Source organism: Ursus maritimus, unplaced genomic scaffold, assembly GCF_017311325.1.
Source record: "Ursus maritimus isolate PB19 unplaced genomic scaffold, ASM1731132v1 scaffold_32, whole genome shotgun sequence".
NCBI lineage: Eukaryota > Metazoa > Chordata > Mammalia > Carnivora > Ursidae > Ursus > Ursus maritimus.
The window spans coordinates 8,049,526-8,067,436 of record NW_024425786.1 but is presented as its reverse complement, the minus strand read 5'-3'; the positions used below and the strand labels follow the sequence as shown (position 1 = coordinate 8,067,436).

At 57.0% G+C, this 17,911-nt stretch overlaps 2 protein-coding genes across 2 annotated transcripts in view; both read left to right on the top strand.

Annotated features, from left to right (window-relative positions):
- Positions 1-22: 22 nt before the first annotated feature.
- Positions 23-4,275, top strand: SRM (spermidine synthase). Its single transcript, XM_040645767.1, has 8 exons — positions 23-247; positions 835-955; positions 1,462-1,554; positions 2,346-2,499; positions 3,137-3,220; positions 3,535-3,680; positions 3,781-3,903; positions 3,985-4,275. Exons 1-8 carry the CDS (start codon positions 81-83, stop codon positions 4,003-4,005), a joined length of 909 nt encoding a protein of 302 aa, XP_040501701.1. The 5' UTR covers positions 23-80; the 3' UTR covers positions 4,006-4,275.
- A 5,561-nt stretch (positions 4,276-9,836) lies between these two features.
- Positions 9,837-17,911, top strand: part of MASP2 (MBL associated serine protease 2) — a 16,131-nt gene continuing 8,056 nt past the window's right edge. The window contains exons 1-7 of the mRNA XM_040645541.1: positions 9,837-9,900; positions 10,152-10,450; positions 10,593-10,770; positions 11,607-11,738; positions 13,626-13,822; positions 13,896-14,043; positions 17,142-17,260. Of these exons, the coding sequence (XP_040501475.1) occupies positions 9,837-9,900; positions 10,152-10,450; positions 10,593-10,770; positions 11,607-11,738; positions 13,626-13,822; positions 13,896-14,043; positions 17,142-17,260 (1,137 nt within the window). The remainder of the gene's footprint in view (positions 9,901-10,151; positions 10,451-10,592; positions 10,771-11,606; positions 11,739-13,625; positions 13,823-13,895; positions 14,044-17,141; positions 17,261-17,911) is intronic.

Below are 17,911 nucleotides of genomic sequence, written 5' to 3'. Positions count from 1 at the left end.
GCGGAGGTGGTCCCGTTGTGCTGCGGCTCCGCGCGGCCTGCAGTCCCGGGCCCGCGCCCCGCGCCGCCCGCCTGCCCGCCATGGAGCCCGGCCCCGACGGCCCCGCCGCCTTCGGCCCCGCTGACATCCACGAGGGCTGGTTCCGCGAGACGTGCAGCCTGTGGCCCGGCCAGGCCCTGTCGCTGCAGGTGGAGCAGCTGCTCCACCATCAGCGCTCGCGGTACCAGGATATCCTTGTCTTCCGCAGGTACCACCGCCGGCCCGGGCCCGCGCCTCCGAGCGCCTGCGGCGGCCCTCAGCCCAGACCACCCGCTGCCCGCCGCCCGGAGCCAGCCGGGACTCCTCCTAACCCGGTCTCAGCCCCGGCCGCCCCTCTTCCTGCCGGACCCCTGTCTTGCGCCCTTTACCTCCGGACGCCCCCGCCCCCCGGGCCGTCTCTGCCCCCGCCCCTCCCCCTGCAAAACTGTCAGAAGTTCTGGGGAACTAGGCCAGTGCCCTCCCGCGACCCCCTCCCCACCCTGCATCCCGTCTCCCTGGGCAGGGGGCCGGCGTTTCGGGCGGTCCTCTTGGGCGGGGAGGGAGCCGGAGTCTGCGCTGGCCCCACGCGCCGAGCTCCACGTGTCAGTCCCGGACACGTCAGAGCAGGGACCCTGAGTCCACCCCCACCCCCCACCCAGCGGGCCTGCCTGCCCATCCTCGCCACGTGTCGCCCCCAGCACTCACCCCTGGAACCCCTTGGCAGGTTGGGAGAGATTCTTCTCACCGGGAGCTAGTGGGGGCACATTGCCCCCACTCCAGGGGACCCAGGTCCCTGACTGTCACTCCTGCTTTCAGTAAGAGCTACGGCAACGTGCTGGTGTTGGACGGCGTCATCCAGTGCACAGAGAGGGACGAGTTCTCCTACCAGGAGATGATAGCCAACCTGCCCCTCTGCAGCCACCCCAACCCACGCAAGGTACCCCAGCTCCCGCCAAGGTTCAGCCCGGAGATAGGAAACCCATGCTCATTGTCCCGCAGAACAGTGCAGGAGGTCCCGGGTGTGCCCGTGCTCAGCCCAGGGGCTTCCTAAATGGTGGTCAGAAAGTGCTAGCAACACCAGGGGAAGTAAGTGGGGCGAGTGGCTAACTTCACAAGGGGTGGGGGCTGCCACAGCCCCTAGGAGCAAACAGTTCTGGCGGAGGCCTGCTTCGTAAGAAGGAGCAGCCCTGGGAGGAGTTTCCAGGAAAAGGGGACACCCCGTGCCAGGTTCCTGAGGCAGGAAAGCATTTCTGGGAGTAGCAAATGAAGTAATGAGGTCTGTGCATCGAAGAGTTGAGAAACCTACCCTGTTGGGATGGTGTTGTGTGAGTGCATGTGCCCCGTGCGGGCCCAGGCCCTGAGTCCTGCTGGAGCCTGTTTGGTGGGGCCGTGCGCCTGACTGGGGCTTAGGGCCGTGCTCCTGACTGATCCTGCCCCTCATAGGTGCTGATCATCGGGGGTGGGGACGGAGGTGTCCTGCGGGAGGTGTTGAAGCATTCCTCCGTGGAGTCCGTGGTCCAGTGTGAGATTGACGAGGTGAGTGCCGGGTTCTGGGTTCGAATCCCAGTTCTGCCCTGAATTGGCTGTGGACCCTTGGGTGAGTGGCTCAACGTTGCTCGGCCTCTTTGTTCATCTCAAAAACGTGTTGGGAGGATTCACGAGGAAAACTGGGTAGTGAAGGGCCTGGCACGTAGTAGGTGTGCCCCGATGCTGGTTCTTCGTAAGACTAAGCTGGTTTTTAAGTCAAGTCCCGGGCAAGACCCAGGAGCATTGCAGCTACTTGTGTGTCTGCCCTTTACACTCGGCATGTTTTAATGAGCATCTGTTATGGGGCAGCCAGTGCTCTAGGTGCTGGGTGAGTGGTGAATGGACAGGTCCGGTCCCTGCCCCCTTGGAGTTGATGTTCTAGAGAGGAGGAGACCTCAGAGGTGATCCGATGAAGGCCCTGCGGGAGCAGGGCATGAAAGGCAAAGGCAGGCTCAGAGCTTAGGGGTGAAGGCTGGTCAGCGCTTGCCTCGAGGAGATGGGTTTCAGCTGAGGCCTGGATGAGAAGCAGCTGGCCATGTGGAGGCAGAGGCTGGACTCCCCTTCCTCTGACCTGGCAAGAAAGTCACTCGGGTGGGGCGGTTTGGTCCAGGAACAGAGCACAGGGATGGTGGGGTGTGGGCTGAGGAGCAGGCAGGAGCCGGCCCCCCATCGTGGAGGAGGCAGCAGAGGACTGGGTTTCCACGAGATGAATGGCTTGCCCAAGTGACCAGGCCATGAGACGGAGTGCTGGAGGGCTCTCCAACCCCCACAGCCCAGCCGGGTCCCTCCTCCGTCCCCAGGATGTCATCCAGGTCTCTAAGAAGTTCCTGCCGGGCATGGCTGTGGGCTACTCCAGCTCCAAGCTGACCCTACACGTGGGCGACGGTTTTGAGTTCATGAAACAGAACCAGGACGCCTTCGATGTTATCATCACTGACTCTTCAGACCCTATGGGTAAGCAAGGGATGGGCCTCGGGTCCCCTGGCGGCCAGTGGCCAGAAGCCAGCCTTCCCTCCGTGCCCACAGCTGATTTGCAGAGTGGAGGGCAGAGGGGGTCCAGAGCTGGAGCTGCAGCTTTCTCTTCTGGTCACTCCCTCGCTCACCCTGGGCCTGGCTCAGCAGCGGAGGGAGAGCGCGCTACTGCCCAGAGTTACAAGTTGATTGGGGGCCTGGAGGAGAGTGGTGCTCTGGCCTTGGCTCCCGGAGGCTCCAGCTTCCTCCTCAGTCTCCTCCCTGCTCTTAAGAGGCCAGCATCGGGGCGGGTGGTGGGATCTAGTCTCAACCCAAGGCCCGGGGTGGAGAGTCCCCCGACAGAGTGGCAATGAGAACCCCCCACCCCAGGAACAGGATGGGAACATGGGGCCCTCTCAGATACTGGGACAGTGGATCCCCACACTCCCCAAAAGCAGCCTCTTCATGGTTGCTTTCTGAATCCACAGACCGGGGTTCCAGTCCCGGCCCTGCCCCCTCGGCAGCTGTGCCTGTCCGCAGTGGTGCAGCAGCGGGCAAGCAGCTTCCTCGCCCGCCCCGCCCGCCCGGCGCCTGGTCTCAGCCAGAGTGCGTTCGTTGTCCCTTGTCCCCACCACTGCAGGCCCTGCAGAGAGTCTCTTCAAGGAGTCCTATTACCAGCTCATGAAGACGGCCCTCAAGGACAATGGCGTCCTCTGCTGCCAGGGTGAGCAGGCCAGCATGGGGGGACGTGGGGGGCGGGCAAGCAGGCCAGCGTGGGGAGATCTTGAGGGCAGGGGGAGTTAGGAGCCAGGATGAGTCGGGGCAGGCAGGAGGGGCAGCCCTCCGGCGGGGCAGGAGTAAGCAGCGGCGTGGGGGGACTGGAGGCAGGCAGGAGGGGCAGCCCTCCAGCATGGGCAGGGTGAGCAGGCCAGTGTGGGGGCGCAGGAAGTGGGCAGGAGGTGAGCAGGCTTCCAGCATGGGAGGGGGGGTGCGGCCGGCCCACCTGCTGGTGCTGATGCCCCCCCTCTGCCCGCACAGGCGAGTGTCAGTGGCTGCACCTGGACCTCATCAAGCAGATGCGACAGTTCTGCAAGTCGCTCTTCCCCGTGGTGGCCTATGCCTACTGCACCATCCCCACCTACCCCAGCGGCCAGATAGGCTTCATGCTGTGCAGCAAAAACCCTGTGAGCTGCACGCCCTTCTGGGGGCCGGGGCGGGGGCCCAGGGGGCGGGGGGCAGGCGGGCCCGAGAGCACGTCCCTGACGCCCGCGCCCCCGCCCCCAGAGCACCGACTTCCGGAAGCCCGTGCAGCCGCTGACGCAGAAGCAGGTAGAGCAGATGCAGCTGAAGTACTACAACTCGGATGTGCACCAGGCCGCCTTCGTCCTGCCCGAGTTCGCCCGCAAGGTGAGCCGCCTGCCACCTGGGGCCCCGCCTGAGCCCCCACGTGACCCAGCGTCCTCCTGACGAGGCCTTCTGTCCCCCCAGGCCCTGAATGATGTGAGCTGAGCCCAGGTGCCGCTGCCCACGCTGCCCAGGACCTCAGGCCAGGGAGCCCCCGGGGTGCCTGGGCACGACGAGCCCTGGACGAGCCCCCCCGCCCCGCCGGTGTGCCCACCAAGCAAGTGTTACAGGCCCCAGAATGCTGCCCGGGCTGCCCTGCTGGGCGGACTGTCTGTCTGTCGATGTGGCGTTCAGCCTCCAAGCCTCTACAGCTGTGTACAGCACCTTCTCCACCTCTGTCGCCCTCACTCACCAAACACGTGTATTTATAACAAATTCTGAATCGTGTGTCCCCAGACCTTGAATGGGCCCAGGCAGGTGCCGTGGCAGCCACCGTCGGGCGCTGCTGTGTATCGGGCTCTGAGTCGGCCCCGGCGTCTGGCCTGCGGGTGTCCGCCACGTGTCTGTGAATAGGCAGACCCGGCCCTCCTGTGTCACCTGGGACTGGCCTCTTGACCTGTGGCACCAGGGGACACAGCGGTTATCAGACGGGGCCCAAGTCTGTCCTGAGACCCTGCCGCGGTCATTCCTTCACCAAGCCCCACAGAGGGTGGGGGTGACAGCCCCGGGGCCAGGGCTGGGGCGTTGAGAAGATCATGGTGGGGCCACTCAGGGGCGTTGTTGTCTCAGAAGAATTAGGGTCACTCACAGGGTTCTCAGGTCCCATCCTGGGAGGTTGGGGGGTGCCGGAAGGTACTCCAGAGGTGGCTGGCTGGTGCGTCATTGGGGTCCAGTTACGTGGGCCTGTTTAAGCACATCAGGTGCCCTGAGTTGGCTCAGGATTCAGACTTAGGTTCCCATCCTGCCTGCCAACCCATGAGCGTGCTCTGGTCAATTCCCAGAAGTCCCCCCCACTAAGTGTTGAGAGGTTGAGAAAGCAGGTGTGGGTGGCCGGCCCAGGACTCCGTGGGCACAGGACTGTCCCCTCTCCAAGGTCCTGAACCTCCATCCTCTGCCCCAGGCACCTCGCCCTCCCCAACAACCAGGACTGAGGCGCTCCTGGGAGGAGAGGAGCCACCATAACGGGGTGCAGATTGGGGGACAGGGCCTTCAGCCCCCTCCCGTCTCAGAGTCTGCAGGAAAGGGCCCTGTTCTTTGGAAAAGCTGACCTCACCAACCCCTTTCTCCACCTGGGACAGAAGTACTGCCAGAAGGTGGGTTGAACTGAAAGACTTGGCAGGAAGGGGACAAGGGAGTGGCCCCGGCAGGGAGGTGGGGGGTGCCAGAACACCCCCCACCTGCATCTCTCTGGGCAGCTACCTTGGACCTGACAGTTTCCAGGGGGCTGGAACTGCAGTCGTCATGGGGGTCGGGAGCAAGGCTCCAGCTGCACAGCCAACTTCTTGAGTGGCGTCAGGGAGGTCATTTTCCCTCTCTGGGCTCTGGGCTCCACACACCCCACCCCCGTTCCCTCACTGGACTTGGAGCACCTTCTGACCTGTGATCCCAAGCTAACTTTGCCATTCCACCCCCCCCCCCAAACCCTAGAACAATCTTACACCTGGCCTTGAGGGTGGACATTGTTTCCCCACTCCCAGGGAGGCCAGGTGGGGTCATGACACGTGTGGGCCACACGTAAAGGAAGATACAGTGGCTAGTTAGGAGGCCCTGACCCAACCCAGGTCTCCTTCCTTAATCCTTATAGCTGCCTGTGAGGAAGGTACTGTTAACTGCACAGGGAGGTAGTGACGACCAAGGCCACACACACAGTAAGCACACGGTGGAGGACAGCAGGCAGCTGGCCTTTGGAGAGCCACTCCACTCGACCTGCCCTGCGTGCGTCCTCTGCAGCTCAGCCCAAGCACCCTTGGGCCCTAACAGGGACATCACTAGATGTCCACTCTCCTCCCCTAGCTCATCTTTACCAAACTCCAGGAAGGTCCATCCCCAGGGTGACCCCAGGAATGCTGCTGGCAGGGCTCTGGACCTGGGTCTGAGTCTCAGCTCTGCCTCCCATCAGCTCTGTGGTGTTGAGCTGCTCAGCTCCTGACTTGCTTGCCCTGTCTGTAAAGCCTCTGAGAGCAATGGCCCTCCCCTGTGAGATACTCAGTTAAGTGTAGCTCAAGTGATACTTGTGGAGCTAGTGGGAATCAGGATTGCGCACTGGGGCAGAGGAAGGGAAGAGGAGGCCCCAAGTTGTAGGAAGAGTGGCGTCACTGGGGAAACAAGAATGCCTGACCTGGACGTTGAAGTTGCCTGCAGTGTAAATCCCTCCACTTCCCCAGCTTTTAGTAAAGCCTCCTTGAAGGGTGCATGTTAAGGACTCGCACTGGACCCCACATCTAGATAGATGTGATGAAGACACGGACTGATGGCCCGAAGCAGAAGCGGGGCATTCAGTGCAGACATGGCCCGAGCCCCGAGGTCCCAGAAATCCCAGAGAGAGCCATGAACAGGCCCTGCCTATGGCACTGAGGATAAAATCAATCCTGCCTAGAGCTTTTTGGATTTTGTTGGGTTTTGTTTGATATTTTAAGTAAGCTGTATGCCCAACGTGGGGCTCCAACTCACAACCCCGAGATCAAGAGTCGCATGCTCTACTGACTGAGGCAGCCAGGCCCCCCCCCCCCCCGTCTAGACTTTTGAAGTTTAGTTAGTTATCAAAACTCGCCCTGCCCCAGTTTAAGGATTCCAGTAGCTATGGGTGGATAGTTCGAAGGAAAATGGTGGCCTCCTCAGCCACGTGTACCCCTCCCAGCTGATGGTTCTGGTATTTACCCGCAGGTCTGTATCCTCTTGAATTACCACGCTAATCCTTGTCAGGTTCAGTCCTAATCTGTTGACTTTCCACTAGGGAAGCCGAGGGTTTCGTTCTTTCCTTCCCTGACCCAGCCACACTCTCCACAACGAAATGATCACCTCGGTCAGCTCCGTGTTCATTGTTGGTGCCATCACAGCTCTCGGCCAGGAAGGGAGCCTAACTCCATCCCCTGCGCAGCCGCGGCTTGCCCCTGGAGGTGTTTGGCATTTGCTTAATTTTTAATACATTCATCACCAGTTTAGCCCTGAACTTTTTACCAAATCTTGAAAGCTCTTTTTCTTTTTTTAAAGATCTTTGGACTCAATACATGTTGTGAGGATCTGGACAGGATGCCAATCAATTTTTTGGTTATGAGATCCTAGTATCTGCCCCATTATAATTTATAGTTAATTCACGATCACATTGAATGGAATAATCACTAACAGGAAATATTAATATTCATAATTTGTGTTTCTCCGTTATGACTTGTAAAAGAAAGTACGTAACACTCTCATTTAAGAAACAAAAACTACTGAACGAGGTTTTTTTTAATCTCTAGACTACATGTGTTCTGTCCTGAGCCTTCTGACTACCCCCAATGGAACTCCCTATCAGAAGTCTTGTCTCTTGGACGCCATAACTTCCTGTCTCTTGGTTTTACTCCCTTGTCTGGCTGGAGCGTATTCTGTAGTAGCTTTCTGAGGATAGGGAAAGGGGATGCAAAGTTTTAAAACTCTGACACCCATGAAATGTCTTTGTTTCATCTTCGTGCTTAATTGGCCGGTATAGCATTTGGATGCATATAGAATTCTACGTTGGAAATCATCTTTCTTTAGCGTTCTGAGAGTTGCTCTTTTCCATTTTTATGGACTGTCTGTTGCTGTGTTGAAGATTAGCCCAAACGTAGCAGAGTGACGTCTTTTCTGTGGGTCAGGATTTGGGGAGTGGCTCAGCCAGTTGGTCCAACCTAGAGTCATTCGTAAGGTTGCAGTAAAGCTGTAGGCCAAGGCTGCGGTCACCTGACCTTAACCAGAGCTAGAGGATCCGCTTCCCAGACGGTTCCCTCACATGACCAGCAAATCACACCGGTGGTGGTTAGGAGGCCTCCGTTCTTCCCCATGTGGACCTCTCCATAGGGACACCGAGTATCCTCCCAACATGGCAGCTGGCTTCCCAGAGCAACGGACCCCAAAGAGAGCCAGGCGGAAGTTGCAGGGTCTTATATGGCTGAGCCCCAGAGTAACACACTGCTTCAGCCATATCCCCCCACAAGCCTTACTCCAGTTGGGAGGAGACTGCATACAAGCGTGCGAGGACCCCAAAAGCAGGAATCTTTGAAGACCATCTCGGACGCTGGCTTCTAGTTTCTGGTGTTGTTTGGGGGAACTCTAAAACAATTCTTTTCCTGATATTTTGTATGCGTTATTCTGTTTTCTCACTCCTTCTTTCTCAGTCTGTGCAAAATTATTTTTCTCTCCAACCTTTTGAGATCTCATGTGTAAAGTTCTATTTTCATCTCTTTGTTCTGGGCACTGGGGACACTTTCAGTCAACAAACTTATGTTCTTCTGTTTAGGGACATTTCTTTGCATTCTTTTCTTTATAATTTCCTCTCCTCTGTTTCCTTTATCTCTGTCTGGAATTCCACTTTTTCAGTCTATGACATATGGTGCAAATCTGTTAATGTTCTCGTCTTCACTGTTTTTTATTTCTTTACTGCTCTATTTTCTGGAAGAGTTCTTCCATTTTATCTTCCAAATATTTGATTGAGCCTTTCATTTCTATCATACTTTTTATTTCCTTAAACTATTTTTTGTTCTCTGAATGTTCTTTTACTTTTTCTTTTTTTTTAAAGATTTTATTTATTTGTCAGAGAGAGAGCACGCACACGCGTGGCAGGCAGTGGGAGAAGCAGGCTCCCGCTGAGCAAGGAGCCCGATGAAAGACTTGATCCCAGGACCCTGGGATCATGACCTGAGCCGAAGGCAGACGCTTAACCGACTGAGCCACCCAGGTGCCCCAGGAGACTATTTAAAAAGAACATTCAGGGCGCCTGGGTGGCTCAGTCGTTAAGCGTCTGCCTTCGGCTCAGAGCGTGATCCCAGGGTCCTGGGATCAGGCCCACATCAGGCTCCTCCACTGCGAGCCTGCTTCTTCCTCTCCCACTCCCCCCACTTGTGTTCCCTCACTCGCTGGCTGTCTCTCTCTCTGTCAAATAAATAAATAAAATCTTTAAAAAATCAATCAATCAATAGTTTCCTGTTCTTGCTTCTTGTCCTTGCTTCTCTTTTCCCTCTGAAGATGTTAATGATTGTTTCGCTTTGGTTTGGGGCATTTTCTCCTCCCTGCTTTGCTTCTGTACTCTTTGGTTGGTTGGCTGATTTGGAGTATTCTCTCTTGTGTCTGAGGTTTTCCTTGAATGTTCTGCTCATATGTAAGAGTGGGGACTAAAAAGCTATTTGGAAGCTCTGAGCACACGACCGGGGCTTGTCCGCTAAGTTTTCATCAAGGGTGACACGGCTGACCCATTTGCTGGGAGAACCTTCCAAGTCAGTGTCCTCAGGTATTCCTCCTGGACTGGCCACACTGTCCAGCGACAATGGAGAAGTCTGCCCAGGGGGCTGCCTGGTTGTAGGAGTTGACTCGGGAGGAAGGCTGGGGCTCTCAACATTCGGTCTGTCTGCTTAACACCCTGTTTTCTGGCTGTCCCTCCCTGCTCAGTGGAGCCTGGGACCCTCCTTCTACTCCCTCCTGTTTCTGCCGGGGTCAGGGGATGGGAAATAGGATTGGTCCGCTTCTTAATGCTTCTGGAAGGACTTGTGGTGCTGTCCATTCCCAAGCCAATTCCTGATTCCATTGCCAACAGAGTTGCTTTCCAGAGGGCAGTTTTCACCTGTGCATCTGTTTTTCCGGCTTGCAAAATGGTGATGCTGCCTCCTCTCCCATATCGCCCACTCCCATGCCTCCCATCCTCACGCATGCATGTGTTTTTAAAAATTCTCTTTCCCATCTTGCGTAGGGAAAAAGTAGATGCAGGAGGGAGGGAGCAAAAGTAGACGCATCCGCATCTCTCCCCAGAAGCCATCACTGTCTTGATCATGGTCGTGGAGACCCCCGCTGGCCTCGGAAGTCCCACACTGAGGGGAAGACCGGAGGTGAAGGGTGAGGGACGGAGCAGGATTTATTCCAGGGCTATCTGTCATCCAGGTCCAGGTCCTGGCTCCTGGAGCAACCCCTCCTCCCTGCCTGACACTTGGGGCAAGCCGGATTCATGGGGTCAACTCCCAGAATCCCAGGGTCAGGGAGGCTGGGGGCAGGGCCAGGCGTTGGACAAACAGATCAAAGGTGAGACACCGGGTGGCTCCAGACTGGGCCTGGCCAGCAGAACTGGAGCGCAATGAGGTGAGTGGGAGCCCCCCACCGTCTCCCCCAGGGACGAGGTGTTAGAGCAGGGCCCTCACCCGCCATCTGCCACCGCCCCAGGCTGCTGGTTTTCCTGGGCTTGCTGTGGGGCTCGGCAGCCACAGCCCCGCACCCACAGTGGCCTGAGCCCATGTTCGGGCGCCTGGCATCCCCTGGCTTCCCCGGGGAGTATGCCAACAACCAGGAGCAGCGCTGGACCCTGATGGCGCCCCCCGGCTACCGCCTGCGTCTCTACTTCACCCACTTCCACCTGGAGCTCTCCTACCTCTGCGAGTATGACTACGTCAAGGTGCCGACGAGGGGGACGACCCGGACCCTCCCGAGGGCTGGGGGACAGGGACCCCTGGGAGCAGGGTCTGGCCTCGGAGGGAGGGAGGGGGGAGGGCAGGCCTTGCGTCTCGCCCTCCCTTGCCGTGACTCCAACCCTACAGCTGAGCTCAGGGACCAAGGTGCTGGCCACGCTGTGCGGGCACGAGAGCACGGACACCGAGCGCGCCCCCGGCAATGACACCTTCTACTCGCCGGCCTCCAGGCTGGACGTCACCTTCCGCTCCGACTACTCCAATGAGAAGCCGTTCACGGGCTTTGAGGCCTTCTATGCAGCCGAGGGTGAGGCGGTTGGAGGCCGGGGCGGTGGTGGGGTGGGGTGTGGGGGGACAGGAGTTGGCCCATCTGCCCACGGGGTGACTCTGTCTTAGGCCAGGCCAGCTCTCCCTTCTGTCTCATCACCTCCCTGAGGCTGGGTCCTGCTGAACCAGCGGGAGAGGAGTCCACACCTCCGTCCAACACTGGCCGCAGGGCAAATATCAGTAACAGCTGTGACCCCCGCCCTCCGGTGCCCCCGCCCTCCGGTGGTGTGCGGGCTGCTGAGCCAGGGACTTGCTCCTAGCCTCCCCCACCCCACCGTGAGGCCAGGGCCCAGTGAGCCCACCTCCGGATGGGAAGTGCAGCCCCGCCCGCCTGAGTGCCTCTGAGAACACGCAGCACGGTGCTCCCTGTGCAGTGCTCCCTGTGCGTGGGCTTCGAGCTAAACACTCGATTTCAGGTAGGGGCTCCTGCAGGGACCAGCTGTGTGACCTGGGGCAAGTGGCTCCACCTCTCTGTGCTCCTCAGGAGGCTGCAGCAGGCTTTGCTGGAACCCGGGTCATAGCCCTGCTTGTTGGGGTCGACGGCTGGCCGCTCCTGCTGGTCGCCCACTAGCTGCGTGACTTTAAGCAGGACACTTAACCCATCACTCGTTTGTGAAAGGGGGTACTGACATCTACCGCCAAGGGCCCTGAGGAGGTTATAATGACCCTAGGCCTGTAAAATGCTTGGCGGGGTACCAGCCACTTCCAAACATGGGGCTCCTCTTGGGTCAGCCGTGAGGCTGAGTCTGCTTCCGGGCCCCAATACCGCCTCATCTCCTCCCATCTGACCACCTGCCTGACGCGCCCCTCCCCCAGACATCGATGAGTGCCAGGTGCCCCCCGGACAGGCCCCTCCCTGCGACCACCACTGCCATAACCACCTGGGTGGCTTCTACTGCTCCTGCCGCAGGGGCTACGTGCTCCACGAGAACAAGCGCACCTGCTCAGGTGAGCGGGGCGGGGCAGGTACGGGGCGGACACTGTGCCCAGCCCAGCCCCCACCTTGGTCCGGAACACAGCCAGCTCCTAAAAGCCATAAGTGCTCTGCCCAGGGGTCTGGAGGACCACTGACCTTGGCCTACTGGGCACTCCTCTTGGCAGGCTGTCCCCTCCTGCCATCTTTGATTTTCTGTCCCCTCCTGCTGTCTGTCCATCCATTCACATTCTGTAATCCCTCTCCCTCCTCTGTTCCATCCTCAGCTCCCTCTCATGGGTCTTCAGCCCATTATTTGAATCACATTGTGTTGGGCCCCCACTATGTACCTACCCTGTCTGGGCTCTGGACCCCTGATACAGCCACCTCGCCCTCCTTGGGCTCCCAGGTTGGAGGAATGGGGACCATAGGCCCGGCTCACACAGGCTTCCCTGCACAAAACTTCCCAGTGGGGGCGGGGCGTACTCAAAGTGGCTGGTTCCCCAGCAGGCTGATCTTTTGGCCTCTACTGTCCGCCCCGTCTGAGCCCCTGCCAGGTGCCTGGTGCCCAGATGGGAAACTCGAGGGTGCCCTGGGGAGGGGACAGCCCCAAGACTTAGGGCCGCCCCTGCCTCCCTCTGCTCAGTGTCTCTCCCCCAGTGTCTCTCCCTGTCTCTCTGTTCTCTCTTCCAGAGCAGAGCCCCTAGCCTCACTTCTAGCTCCGGTCTGGGTCGGGCCGAGATTGCTGCTGCCTGCAGCCCCCCATCCACCCCATCCACCCCTCTGTGGACCTAACAATAAAGCTGCCTCCACCTCCACCTACTGCTCGTGTCTCTTGGGTGGCACGGTGGGGAGAGGGCAGTGGTGCGCACCCGGGCCGCCTCTGCCTCTCCCTCCCCTCATCACAGCCTGGATGAACTCTAGTTGGTGGGAGCCCCCTCCATGGGGCCAGAGGCCCCTTTGCCGGAAAGCTTTGCTCAGCATCCCCCAATCCATTCTGAAGATGGGGCACTGAGGCCCAGGGAGGGACGAGGGTTTGCCTGAGTTCACACAGGGAAACCAAGCTTTCTCTCCTCCCCCACCGGGTCCCCAGGGGCTGAGCTGGGAGCACCCTTGGACCAGCTCCTGTTCGGGGAATGGCTCATGTCCCAGGTGTGCTGGGCTGGGGGAGCCTGACCCAGGGCAGAGAGGCCAGGGAGCTGGCCGTCGATGGGCAGTCTGGCCCCCCACATCCAGGGGCTCTTCCCTGTGCCCTGTGGAGAGCAGGCACACAGAGAAAGGCCGGCTGTGCTGGGACTCCTCACTTCTGGAAGCCTCCCGGCTCAAATGCCCTCTGCAGCCTGGGGTGGGGAGGGGCGGACTCCTCCCACGGCTGGTGCAGAAGCTTGCCCTTCAAGTGCACGACCAGGTGGCCCTGTGGGGAAAGAGGGCACCAGACATGCTTTTGATTAGTGTGAACTTGAACTTCCCTCAACTAATCCCCAGGGCAGTGCCCAGACCTAGGGTGGGAGGGAAAATGGACAAGGGGAGGCCCCTCTGTTCCCCGTGGGGACCCAGGGAAGCCTGGACTGGTCGCAGCTGGGTGGGAGTGGGAGCCCCATGGTGGATGAATTTGGGAGTTGCTGGGGTCAGGGGTGGATGAAGGACCCCCTTGTCTTCTTCCCCCTCAGCAGAGTCTAACCTCGCTCACTTCATCACCGCCAGAGTTGTGACTCTGGCCCAGGAGCCCCTGGGGGTGTGAGTGGGGCCCTGGAAAATATGTATCCAAGGGCTACCTGTTTCAGCCAAAGCCAGGAAGCCCAAGAAACTCTAGATTGTTCCTTCACCCCTGAGGTGGGGTGACTGGTCTGACTGGGCCAGAGGACAGTGAGGGCAGCCAGGGGGTTGGAGTCAAGATCTCACAACGTCTGGTCCTCTCTCAGCTCTGTGTTCAGGTCAGGTCTTCACCAACCGGTCAGGGGTGCTCAGCAGCCCTGAATACCCACAGCCGTACCCCAAACTCTCAAGTTGCACCTACAGCATCCACCTGGAGGAGGGGTTCAGCATCATCCTGGACTTCGTGGGGTCCTTCGATGTGGAGACACACCCGGACACCCTGTGCCCCTACGACTCCCTCAAGGTCTGGTTCCCGGAATCTAGACCTCGTCTGGCTCTGGTGGGTCCTGAGGTGACAGGGCCCTTTCTGCTTTCAGATTCAAACAGACAAAGAGGAATATGGCCCATTTTGTGGGACAACGTTGCCCCCTAGGATTGAAACTAAAAGCAATGCCGTGACCATCACGTTTGTCACTGACCATTCAGGGGACCACACTGGCTGGAAGATCCACTACACCACCACAGGTGAGGGCAAGTGGGCCTTGGATCCCAGCAGGAGGCTCTTCCTGGTGTGTCAAGGAGCTACGTAAGGATGGAACGCTTCCTGGCTAGGCCCGGGAAGTGTAGGGGAGGAGAAAATTTTCCTCGGCCCTCTAGGATTCCTGGATGGGTCCGAAAGTAAACTGACAAAGACTGATCAACAGGAGAAAAACATCCACACTTATGTAATGTAAGGTCTGTGTGGCATGGGCAACTTTGCAAGGAAGTAAAGAGCCAGAGGAACAGTTAGGCTTGTGTATTTCTGTGCGGCGGTGGTTTGCAGAAGAGGAGACAGTCATGGGGAAAGATGACAGGTTAAGGCAAGTGTTGTAAAGGGGGGAAACTTAGCAAAGCCTCTTTATTTGGATTCTTCTTGGCCCCCTTTGTCTTTGGAGATAAGGATGCTCCTTCCCTCCTGGTGTAGGGAGGGCACCTGTCACGTGGCGGTACATGAGGGTCTTCTGACTGTGGTGGGGAAGAAGGTCGGGGGAGGGAGTGGAGGTCCAAGGTATTTCCCTGTTTCTGTTTTCTCAAACTCCTTCCGCTTAAAATATTCAACACACCCAGGTGCTGTCTTTTGGGGTAGTGTGTCCTGAACTCCACTGGAAGACAAACAAGGTTTAAGTGAGGGTGGTCTGCGAGACAGTGGTTATTAAGGGGAAATGCCTTCCACCCACCTATCCCTCTCCTCACTCCTCCTCCTCCCTCCCCTTTTCCATCCACTCACCCACTCAACTAGTCCTTCCATCTGTAGGAGAGGAAAAAACAATTTTCCCTCTGCCCTCCTAAATTCTTGCCTGGGACCAAGAGACAGATTAACAAGAGAAAAACAGACAAGTGTGTTAAGGTGTATGTCTCATGCATACGTGGGAGATGACCCACAGGAGAATGGGACTTACAGCTCAAGGCGTCAGTACCATCTTCTGCTAGAGACAAAAGAGAGAAGGGTGTGGGGGAAGGCAGTTATGAGGAGGTGCCCACGACTGGGAAAAGTACGGTAAACAAAAGTAAGGTTTGTTATACAGATGTAAGGTCCTGCCTTCTCTGGGGACGAGTTTCTAGTGATTTAGTCATCCTTCTCCTGGGACAGAGGAGACACTCTAAATGGACATTTCTTTTGTGAATATAAAGTTCCCTTACAAAAGGATAACTTCCACTCTGTTTTCAGATCTTCTTCTGTGTCTGCTATTTCTGAAAATAATCAGCTCAAAGTAATCCGTATGCCAAAGAGGCATATTCTGGAGTGCCATATTCTGCCACCATTGAAAACAAAAAAACCCAAAATTCCACTGAGTAAATTTGAAGATCTAATTGGTTCTATTAAACGATTCGTGAATTGGGCAGCATCCCATCTACCAGGTGGAGGGGAGCTCTGAAGGGAGTTGTACAAAATGGAGGGTTTTCATAGGAAGGAAGGTGGGGCAAGAAAGGTAATAAGCAAAAGAAAAGATTGTTCTAGGCAAGATCACCTTCTCCTGGGGAAAGAACATCTCTCCCTACTTCTCTCCTTCCTTGGCTTCCTCCCTTCCTTCCTTCCTTCCTTCCTTCCTTCCTTCCTCCCTTCCTCCCTTCCTTCCTCCCTTCCTTCCTTCCTTCCTTCCTTCCTTCCTTCCTTCCTTCCTTCCTTCCAACCTTCTTTCCTTCCATCCATCCTTTCTTCCATTCATCCATCCATCCTTTCTTCTTATCCATCTATCCATCCTTCTCTCTAACCAACCATCCATTCAGGAAGCTCAGAGCTCGGGGTTGGGTGTCAGGCTGCCTAGGTTTGTGTCCAGCCTGTTTCCTGGCTATGTGACACTGAACCTCTCACATAACTTTTCTGACCCTTAATGTCCCAATTATTCCAATTAAGGACAATGTCTCCTTCAAAAGGTGTTGATTCGTGGGCTAATGCAGGGAAAGCATTGGGTGCAGGGTGTGGCATGGAGGAAGTGATAATTGGATTATAGGGATTGGGGTAGTTTTTTAAATTAGAAACTTGGATTAGAAAAGATTAACCCTTGGGCCACCTCTGTTGGAAATGTGGGAAGGGGAGAGACTGGTTGGGAGGAAGGAGCCCAGCACTATGAGGACAATTCGTTTGTCTCCTGTTCATTTTTGAAAGTCTTTCATTGTCCTGTAGGTCAAAGTAATAAAACTTCTATAACTGAAGTGCTGGTTTCAGGAAGACTCAAAGGGGGCGTCAGGTCTGCCAGGCGGGTGGGGGAAGGGCCAGGACAGAGCCTTGAGGCCTGTGCAAGAGAGGGAGGGTGCCAGCTGGGTACCAGCCAGGGCTGTCCCTGGAGGTGGGGACTTTGGACCCGCAGGGGACTGAGAGCCTCCCTGGGACACAGAGCCCAGCAGCTGGAGGGAGAAGGGGATTCCGCAGAAGACTCGTGCGGGCCGAAGGGTAGCCGTGGCGGTGGGCTGAAGGCTTGGGGTGACAACAGGCCGGGTTTGGAGGCCAGAGTGGAGGACAGTCTCCCCGGAGGCCTGCATACTCTGGGCACGTACTCTCGAGGGGAAGCAGGAGGCTTCCTGGGTGCTGGAGGGGGTCTGAACCCCAGGTTTCCCCGAGCGGCGAAGGCTGTGCCACAGGGCTGTTGTGGGGGTCACCTGCACCCACTCTTGTCCAGGTGTCTGGCCTTCACGACAGCCCTGGAGGGTGAGTGATTATTCTCACCTCCCCATCTTACAGATGAGGAAACTGAGGCACAGGGAGTTGAAAGTAACTGCTGGGAATGCAGTCTAGCTCCAACTGTGTCTTGGTTTCCAGCAGCGTGGGTAAGGTTTCCGTCGCCCAGCAGACGCTGCGGGTGTGGTGGCCGAACCGGCTCCCCGCGTGCCTGCCTTTCTGGCAGCGCCTGCCGAGGCCCAGGCCCGGCCACAAATCCTAATTGTGCAGTAAGCGACCCAGTGTAATCTTGCCTTTGGTGTTAAATCCGATGAACTCTACCCCACTTGTGGCGAGGTCTTTTTATGTGTTGGGGGTTCCATGTGTAAATCAAGAACTTTAAATGGCTAAATTCAGAGCGGCCTGCTGGACACCGCATCAAAACCCCTCACTCAGCCCGGCTCGCTCTCCGCCCCACCCCCAACAGCTCAGCCCTGCCCTGGTCCGGTGGCGCCACCTAATGGCCACATCGCGCCGGTGCAAGTCGAGTACATCCTGGAGGACCGCTTCGCCGTCTTTTGCGAGACCGGTTATGAGCTTCTCCAAGTAAGTTAACACAGCTCGGTAAGGGCAGCAGGATCGCGATCGGTCTGATACGCATACGTATTTATATCAGCAAACGTGCGAAAGTGCGAAAATAGCTGTGGTCGGCGTGCTGGTTTCTTTTGCCTATGACTGAATAACACAAATCAGAAAACTGAGAGATGGCTATGGAGAATTTTTTATTCTTAGGAATTGTGCCTTTAAACAAAAAGCTTTAACAAGGCCTTTGATTGAAAGCTGGTGATTCCAATGGACTTTTCTCTGTTCGCACATCACAGCAGCTCGATGAGTTCGCCATCCTGGTTCCACCTGCTCTGGGAGACCACCTGGCATTAAGTTAGGCTCCTACCCCCTGGCCACGTGATGACCTTTCCTGGCCACACTCCTGGGCCCACAACAAAATTAAACGGCCCTGGGAAACAGTATACTCTGCAAAGTTATAAATAGTGACCTCTGTTAAGGGAGAGGGAGGGTAATTTTTAAAAATGCTTAGTGTGTTGCTTTAGGGACACAGGTAGGAGATTAACACGTCCTCTTTATGTTCTTCAAAATTGTCACTGAATCCCAGTGGTAAAAAGTAATAACATTGAAATGATAGCTAGCTATTCAATCCAGTCCTGTGGAGGGACAAATCAAAAAAAAAAAAAAAAAAAA